The following is a 9,838-nucleotide window of genomic DNA, read 5'->3' as shown; positions in this document are numbered from 1 at the left end:
GGGGGGGGGGGGGGGCAGAGGCTTTATTAGACGCTTGGAGCCATGTATTGAGAAAAAGCAAGCATCGATCGACATCATTTCGCATTTTACGCGTTTCTTGTCTGTCGAAAGTGAGTGTCATACGGAAATAAATATCGGGACTGTAAAAAATAGCGATATGCGAGCATGTTGGGATGTAACGTAAGTAAGTTATTAGAATCTAACTTATCTTCTTTTCTCGAGATTTGCAACTGGTCTCGTATTAATAGTTATTACTCGAAACTTCTCTCAAGTGAGATACTCATATTTGAATTTGAAGTTTAGTGAGAGTTTTCTCTAATCCAATCGTGATTATAGATATAAGTATTATATTTTAGGTCGCCCTGCTCCCTGAACAAGTGAGCTGAAATATTCACGAAACGTTGGAATCAAATATAAGGAAGACGCGATCCAAAGCCAGAAAACAAGCGAATCATTGGATAACACCACTAAAGCCTAAAATGTCAGATATAAGTATCACACATAATTCGACTGAAAAACTTGGATCTAACCCTGAGTACGAATCTGAATATCTCACATGAGACAAGTTTCAAGTGATAACTCTATTAATACAATTACTAGTACAACTATTAATACAAGCTTTACACACTTTCCAGACAGCATAGAGTTTCCAAGGGACATCCTCAGGATGTCCATAAGGCATCTCTTGGAGATGTGTACTGTCTGGGTTGTTATTACGATCGACTCACTCAAGTAGTAATAAAATCAGTCAATAGAAGCATCGATCTATTATAAATTGAAGCCATGGATAGATTGATCGTAAGGCATTTTTTAACTGGATGTACATACAGTGAGTTGCAAAATGATTTAGACACAGTAAATCTGCGAGCTCACCAAACTATCAAAATTGAGAGTACTGACGGACTTACGCAATAATAATATAATTAATGACAATGAAGAATACTAAATATTAACAAATAATAATAATATTAAAAATAATAATAAAAATATATATACTAAGCAAACTTGTTAAATAATGATTCTTACACATTTTGATTCTCACAGTTTAGTGAACTTCCAACTTCATTCTGTTTAAACTAACTTCAATATGTTTTGTGTAACCCAAGCAAACGTAGAATGTATTCCCGTTTAAACTTGTTTAATCACACTTTATTTTTTAACATGGTGAAAACATTGTAGGAGAAATCACGTTAAAATTGTATTTTTTTTACAATATTTTTTTGCAAAGTTGAACTGCATATATTGAAACTGCATTATGAATTTGTTATTGAAGTAATAAGTTTGACGAGCTGCTTGATACACGATATAAAAAAGCGTTCAAGTAATTACAATAATTATGTAGTAAAAAATCAAATGTGCCTAATATTTTTAAACAAATATATACTAATTCCGGTTATAATTCTGTCTGGTCCAAAGTTATCAAAATTTGTTTGCAATTTTGACTATAATACTTTCTCCATGTACACGATAACTCGAAAGCTCTTCGGAGTTATTTCAATAGACGGTTGTGAGAGTGACGTTTTAATCCGTCTTAAAAAAGCGCAACGTGGCCTCAGCTTAAAAAATTAATTATCGACTGGGAACAGCAGAGCAGTCTCGATTGCTTCCTCCTGCGATTTGCGGCGAATACGAAATTTTCACATGCACAGCAATTTTACGACAAGTCATATGATTTCGGTGCGACATTATAATCGATTGTGCGTAGGTCCGACGCGCGAATTATCGAGGCAGCGCACCGATGTCCGGCACCATCGTTTAACGACGTTTCTCACTGGCTAGAGACGCATAGACGTCTAATGAAAGCTATCGCCAGTCTATAATCGTCGTGCAATGGCTCCATCGTCGCCCGGCACGTTAACAACCCTGGCAAATTGAGCTCGTTAGTGCAATGCAACCGCGGGCATTATGCACGTTTGCCAGCACAAAGCTCGGCCGCGCACGGGCGGCGTGCGAACACGCCGTCGTCCCGTCTTGATTTCAGATCACGTACTGCACACCGAGTGGAACGACAACGATACGGTTTATCGACAACGTGACTATGCCGTTTCTTTCGAAGTCGATTCGCCGAAATACATCATAAGACGGAATTACCCGGAGCCGCGGTCGATATCACAAATTAAACTTCCGAAGTATCGTCTCCGCTCTAACGCTCCTCTCGCCGTAGAGGTAGCGCCATAGACACATATAGAATTGGCTGCGTATTATCATAGGAAGGATGAAGTCAGCATTGTAAGCGAGAATTCACGCCATGGAGCAGAAAAGCAGAAAACACAAAGGGAGAATCCAATCAGAACTCGTGCTGATGGAAAAGCAGAAACTGTCGACTACCACCTGACCATCAGCGGGAGTCCTGGATTGGCTTCTGCCTTTCTATTTTCTGCTTTTCTGCCAGAATGTGAATTTTCTCTAACAAAGGCCAACAGAGAATAAGGTGCTTTCCTTGTCTAATTATTTAATTGGTGGAGAGAATGAAGGAGGAGAAGCAAACATACACAGCCCGACATATCTTCTCTTCCTCTCATTATGTCTCACTCTTCCTTTTGTTTCCCTCTCATGTAGTATCTCTTCTGTAGTATTGTGTAACAGAGAGAGCACCTAATATCTCTGCCCTTTAGCCGCTTCATATGAATGCGCAATCTATTCTATAAAATAGAGCTTTTCCCGCTGTCTGCCTCTTCCCTCCTTCTCACATCTCACGGAAACCGTAACATTATTTTTTATATATACAAAAACGGCGATACATTTTTAATTGTTATCGGAGATCTCGCGTTATACTCCGCCGAAAACGGCCCTGTATTATCAAACCACCTGCACTGACCCGAAATTCCTATCAGATTGCGATAACCGACGCGGATACAGAGTGGATAAATTATTACCGCCACGAACCGACGTGACGGGATTTACAATGTCGCTCGCATCTATATACACTCGCCGAGAGTCACGTGTTCGTTACCCCGAGGCGATCGAGCCCGATCCGTTTTTACCGTTTCATCCCGTCGCGCCCTTTTATCTGCTTCCGCTCTGATGCCCTAATTATTTCGCAGGATTTTCGGGCGAACGTGATCGCCGGGAAATAAGGAGTAACAGCTCTAATTTTGGATTACTTAAAATTAACTTGCGACCATTTACATAAATTTATCGATCAAACATCAAAACGAAAACTGTTAATACCAATATAAGCAAGTAATATCAATTTTAAAACAAAATTATTAGACTTTAAATTAGTTTGTCCTAAATTATAAAAAAGTAATAAAACATTTTTTATTCCAGTGCTTGAATTCCAGTGATCAGCAAATATGACGCACCCATGTAATAGTTATACAATATCCAATTTTACAATGATAATATCCATAAATCACACGTTATTTTAGCTTATAAAATCATGTTATACGCAACACAATTTACCTCAGCAATTTTATAAATTTAAAGAACCGGTAATGCAACTAATATCCTAGATTTTTTTTCAAATATTAGAAATATTTGTGAATGTAATCTTAATATATAATCGTAAAAGGATTAAGGAAAAAATTTTACCGTGTTTTTATTATTTTATATATTTCTTTAATATAATAATATGAGCCAAGTTTGAAATCCGACATTGGAACTCGACCCATAATTGGGACTGTTACCTTACTCTTGGACGGCGTAGCGATGTGTTACTTGAAGTGTCGTAGAATATGAAATGCAATTCGCTCATGATATTCGCCATCGTTGCCGGTGCTGTTGCTGATGCGTATGTGTGTACTGTATGCGATGTTTGTATATTAATGGAATACGTTACACGCGGAATAAGGGCAGTCGGGCGTAATAATATCTCGCTCGTGTTTTACAGATGTCGAGGAATTATTGGGTAGACCAGTGCAGGCGGAACTCTCGGCGGAGACTGGACTTGACGTCGCATTGGACGCGCTCGTCGACCTGGCGAATGGTAAAGGAACAAAGCAAATGCATAAAGAGTATCAGCTAAGAGAATCTGACATGTAACGCCTCGGACTCGGTGAGAGTCACGCGTTTCCGCAATTCCACGATATTTTGGGGATATGATTTGGTGATCTGGATAAAGTGTCTCCTTTCCCAACTGGTCTGCGAGGGAATTGTGCGATTTTGAGAATATCTCACTGGAATACCTTTGCCATTGAGCTTTCATATTCCGAGCGCAAAAGCGCAACGCGACTATAAGATACTCCAATATAATTCTGCAACGCGATGCCGCAAGCAACTATGGCGCGTTTTACATAACCGCATGTATAACGCAAATAACGGACGAATATCATAATAAACACGAAAATAAACATCTTCTTAAGTTATCGCCGGATCCCGTGACGCGACAAATTAGAGTCCTCGGAATCTTTGTTGCTCCGACTACCGGCATGCCCTTGGCGCAATGGATATTACCGGGAATATTCCGTGCCAATATTATAGTTCGTTTGTTAGAGCGAGTAGAGGATAGGTGACGGCGCGCCGAAATGTTTGCATATTCATAACCGTAATATCTACACGTCGTACTCGTCGTACGTATATTAATTTATGCGTCGAATTGCACGCGTGGAGAAGCGCGACCGCGTGCCGTTCACTCGCTATCTCTCGCAAGCTCGAAATAAATCTGATGACTCCGACGTGCTTTCAACGCGCTCTACGCATCACGTCGCGCCATTCATCCAGACTTCAACGTTTCGACGCGCTAAGAATTATATTCGATTCTCCTTAACGTCAGCGCGGTTGACTTCCGCGGGCAGGGAAAGACCGTCGAGTCGAGGCGCTTTGCGAGATATTTTGCTCTGCAAACCCTCGCGTCCAGTAAGTTGGTTTAATCTTCGCGTCATTACGTGTTCGTCGAGTGTCCGGTTAATCAAGCGCGAGTAATCGACGCAGCTGCGCTCAGTTCACATGTAAACGCTGCTTTCGGGGCCGCAAACTCGGCCGACGTTATGGCCGGTTTAGGTTGTTTCTGGTAAGGTTATTCGGTCTTCCAGTGAACTCGGCGCCGTTAAGTGACCTTCTGGACCTGGAGTGTCACTTAGTCACGGTACTAAGTTACTAACAGTATACTAACTAAATTAGTAGGTAGTACCGCAACTACGGGCCTCTCGCTCTTGCTATCTCCTTTCATGCGACCTCTCGCGTAATCACTACATGTGTATCGTACGTACGTACAGTACTTAACGTTCTCTATCCGGTGTCCCGAAAACAGTCATCTCATGACGCTCGCAATGCGCTTTGATCGCAAAAACCGCTTATCAGCCAAAGCTCCGTGAGGCAGCAAGTTGTTCTGCGAAACGAATTAAGCATTCTGCTCCGCGGCGCGCTCGATTGATTTTACAATTAACAAATTCTACATGTAGCTCGCGCATCGAGTTGTTTGGAATACAATTACGCGACGATAAGTGAAAACCTCGAAAAATATACGCGGTTTCTGAAATAAAATTCGGAGCAAATAACGAACTGTCGAGGCAACGTAAACAGGGAAAACGGAGTCTCGACGTAACGTCTGAAAGTTTTAATTAGAGAAAATCTTAATTACAAGAGAGAGAGAGAGAGAGAGAGAGAGAGAGAGAGAGAGAGAGAACGGAAGTTCCTAAAGACTTCTTCGGCCGTTTCAAAACTGTCGCGTGATAATTATCAAATGATACATTCGCGCGTGACCCGAATGTAATTCTGATCTTTTTAAGGGCACTATTCTGATCATCAAATCACTACTCTACCTCAGAAAAAATTATCTTACTGCTTGCAATGTCGAACACTACAATCCGCGATTGTACTTTCTGTTGAAATTCCACTTGAAAAGCAAAGTGACCACCAAATTTGAGTAATTTTTCACTCATATAGAGTATGAATTCTCCATTCTGAATTGTTGAATAAATATTTTCACCAAAAAAGATTGAAGAATGAATCTTATACTTTATTCCGTCATATAAACATATTAATTCTAATTAATTGAAACATTCGCTCAGATGGAGTCAAAATCCGTTCTATGGAAGATGGATGAAACTTTCTTGAATGAAACACTTATGCAATTTCGAGTGGTATTTTCACTACCACTTCGAATGAAAACACTGCCACTTTGCATTCCTTTCGAGTGAGATCTCTCCAAGAGATTTAAAGAATATGACATTGTTTTTCTCTCTCGTTTTGAATATTGATATCTTCTCTATATTCCGTTTCTCTTGAATATGCTGCATGAAATCTGGCGATTATGAATTCGCAGCACACGCCGTATACGGCGTCTGGAGACATGTCTATCGGGCAAAACTCCGAGAGTCGCTCTCTCCGTCGCTGTGTGCGTTTGCAGCGAATTAATTCAAGTAACGAAAACCTGTTACAGCAGCGAATACTCGAAGACGCGATACGGCGCCGTCGCGCAACGTATATATATATTCCCCATCAGTGCAGAGACGAAGTCTGATATGCAAATGACGAGTAACGGCGCTTTATAAATTGCTTCGTTATATCGGGCGATAGTCGTTGTATCGGTTGTCACCTAATGGTTTGATGACCTACTTGGCCACCCAGTATGCCGAAAGTTCGTCCTGGTATACTATTAACGCTATCGATCTGGATTATCATCCGACGCGCGGGCGGAGAGATAAACGTGGGAGCTTATTAAATTACTGCGAGACGTCGCGTTGGCGGACCGTGAACGCTCGTATCTTTCGCGACTGTATTCAAGATGCGCTTGCTTGTTAAACATTCAGTGCATTAAAGCACTAGAAATACACGAGGCACGATTTCATGCTTTCTAATATGCACACACTGACCGGTAGTTCAGTTCACTGCATAGGTCTTCCAATGCATGATAGCGATTCACGCAGTGAACTGAACTGTTGATCAACACGTATGTGAGAAGGCGTGAAATTATATGAATTCTAGCTTTAGCTAGGAGCACACGAGTGAGTCTGTTCCTTGCAGCCGAACTGCCCTTATAGAAATATCATACTAAAAATCATTGATAATTACTTATTTTCAGTATTAAAAATACTGGATAATAAGTAATTATCAATGATTCTTAGTATGATATTTCTATAAGGGTGGCTGCACTAGTTTGCACTAGTTCCCTTTCTCTTTCTTTTACACCAAGTCACAACTATATGCCTGTTTCTTTTTAAAAGTTCTTTTTACAAGTATGCACTATTTTTCAGTTACAAAGAGCAGACGTACGATTTTATGCCTTCTTCGTGTTCGCATGAAAACGATGGACGACAGAGACTCGGGTCATGCACAGGACATTAACGGTGTCGCGTATGTTTCAGCGACGCAGGAGTTATCAGCCAGGGTCGAGTCTTTGCTCAGAGAGGGCGAGAAGGCGCACGAACTCGGGTCGGAATTGAGTAGAGAAACGGACGAGATACGGCGGGACTTGGAAGGTGCGGTGAGAGCGTGCTCCGGTCCAGATCGTTCCCTTTGTGCTGTCATTGACTCTTCCGGGATTCGCCTGGATCTGCGGATAGAACGGGTGAATAAACTTTACGATTGACGCTCGTTCGGTCGACCAGCGCGTTCTGAGGTTTACTCGGCGGGGAGAGGGATAAATGGCGTGGCGAACTTTCGTCGCAGTTGACACTTTTTTTTTTTATTTATTACAGTTCGGCGCACGGGCGCCAGAATATTTCATTCGTAACGCGCGTTGCAAAATTTATTTAAATAAATTCGAATAGAGAGAATTATAAAATGCGATCGGGCGAGATTCGACGTACGGTTGAAACGGTGTTGTGGTCACGCTTGTTTGACCAACAGTTATAACGGTGTTTAACTTCCATTATCTCTCTCTCTCTCTCTCTCTCTCTCTCTGTCTCTCTCTCTGTCTGTTTGTCTCTCTCTCTCTCTCTCTCTCTCTCTCTCTCTCTCTCTCTCTCTCTCTCTAATTATTTCAATTTCGATTAAAATCACGTGCGCGATATTTTTATCTGCTTTCGTTCCCTCCTCCCTTTACTCTTTCTTTTTTTTTTATATTCGTTTTCACGCTGAACACGTTTCACTTTCCTCCGCGTTTGTTTCTTCATTTTCGCGTTATTTAATCGCCGACGCGTCACGCTGTGATTGCGAGCTTTATTGCGATCGTAATTCTAGAATTTCTCGCGGTTTCCTCCCTTTCGTCTCTCCGATTTCACCTTGTTTATTGCGTCTCAAGGCAGAAATAATGATTATTTTCTATCTCGGAAGAGATGAACGAACTGAGTTCTATCAGCTGACTGCGCGAAGGATTTACAGACTAAGCGAATTAGAATTATCGATAATTCTGATCGATAACGGTGCGCAATTTGTCGATATACAATCTCAATCTGTCGCTGTAGAAAGCAAAGAATTGAGCATTTCCGTCTCCTATAAAATACCAAGCTGAAAATTAAAGATTTCACGCAACAACACGTTGCGTATACAACACGTAGTGTGTAATTATATCTCAATCAGTAACTAAAAATATCTTCATTGATTTTTTGATCCGGCTTCCGGATGGGCGCCGCGTCCGCCGGGTTCGTTTCTGACGCTTTGCGAGCAACTCACTTCACTTCTTCAGGAGACCTTTTTCAGTAGAGGAACGACTGTACAGTCTTCAATCGTGAAAAAAAGTACTGGAGAAGATCTCCCGCGGAAGTTAAGTGGAATGTTCACGAAACGTCGGAAACGAATCCACGAAGGAAGCGGCGCCAATCCGGAAACCAGATCAAGCGAATTAAAATTATCGATAATTCTGGTTGAAGTACGGCGCTTACTTGATCGATATGCAATTTCGGTCTGTCGCCTGAAGATTGTACAGTCTCCAGTCGTTTCTCCACTGAAGAGGACCCCACAATTGGTGCAATGACATAAAATTGGCAATCTAAAGACCGTAATCGCCGAGATCGTAGCGACGGAAACTTCACGAGTTTGTGTTTTCTTAGTCACAAAGTTTACACGCACACATGCGTGATCATAAACACCTTCGGATTCTAAAGCTCCCCCGAATCGTTCCTTGTCCACTGTTGTCGAATAAATCCATCCGCGTTACGCGATAATAGCAATATTTTTCTCGCACAACTTTCGCTCTTTCGCCTCTATTCACTTCGCGCGAAACGTCCTCGTTATTTCTCTACCATACAAATTTCCATCTCCATAAAACTTCATTAATGAAGGACGCTTCGAATGGTGTACAAATTCGCGCGATTCTTCAAACCACGGCGCGCAGGCGTTTAAAACCGATTTTACTGCAACAAACATCGCGAAAGGAGACCATCATTTATTTCTGCTGTCCAATTTCGACATCGCAAGTCCGCGTGTGCTTGAGCTTCAAATATAAATTACCGTCGAAGTGAAATCTGTTTCTTTACAAATCAATCGAAAGTATTCGACATGTATACATGCATCTACTCGAAATTTTTTTGCTCTAAGTGTGATCTCTCCGGCGTGACAAACTTTAAAAAAAATGTCACATTTTTAAATATGGTGTGCCAAGTCTTGGCACACCATATTCAAAAATGTGACATTTTTTTTGAGATTTCTGATACTCTCTTGAAAAGTTCTAGAGAGTATCAGAACTATAAAAAAATGGCACATTTTTGAATATGGTGTGCCAAGACTTGGCGCACCATATTTCAAAATGTGCCATTTTTTTTGCAGTTCTGATACTCTCTTGAAAAGTTTTAGAGCTCTTTGCAACAATTTTCAACAGTTCCGGTCATTAAATACAAAAAAACAGACTTTCAAAAAAAGGGGCGCTAAGTTCTCGCAGCGCACCTAAACAAAAAAACTATTTAAATTAACTGATTCTTTAGAGTTCCAGTTTGTTTTACAATAGTTCTAGAGTTGTATATCATATATAACAATAGTTCTAAAGAAATAGTTGATTTTACTGATTAAGTGCGCTTCG

At 41.0% G+C, this 9,838-nt stretch overlaps 1 protein-coding gene and 1 long non-coding RNA gene across 3 annotated transcripts in view; both read left to right on the top strand.

The window, feature by feature from the left end:
• LOC116848298 (prominin-1-A) overlaps window positions 1–9,838 on the top strand; it is a 33,974-nt gene that overhangs the window by 9,766 nt on the left and 14,370 nt on the right. For both annotated transcript variants that reach the window (XM_032824219.1, XM_032824218.1), the window contains 2 exons: window positions 3,833–3,928; window positions 7,248–7,450. In XM_032824219.1, coding sequence (XP_032680110.1) covers window positions 3,833–3,928; window positions 7,248–7,450 — 299 coding nt within the window. The remainder of the gene's footprint in view (window positions 1–3,832; window positions 3,929–7,247; window positions 7,451–9,838) is intronic.
• Window positions 71–1,116, top strand: LOC116848304. The gene is made up of 3 exons (XR_004378939.1): window positions 71–184; window positions 357–535; window positions 636–1,116. It is a non-coding gene; the product is annotated as an uncharacterized LOC116848304 (long non-coding RNA).

This window comes from Odontomachus brunneus, unplaced genomic scaffold (assembly GCF_010583005.1).
Source record: "Odontomachus brunneus isolate Ranch 3 - 2012 unplaced genomic scaffold, Obru_v1 Obru_scaffold_092, whole genome shotgun sequence".
NCBI classification, from domain to species: Eukaryota; Metazoa; Arthropoda; class Insecta; order Hymenoptera; family Formicidae; genus Odontomachus; species Odontomachus brunneus.
The sequence above is the reverse complement of the archived record's forward strand: the minus strand, read 5'-3'. Positions and strand labels throughout refer to the sequence as shown.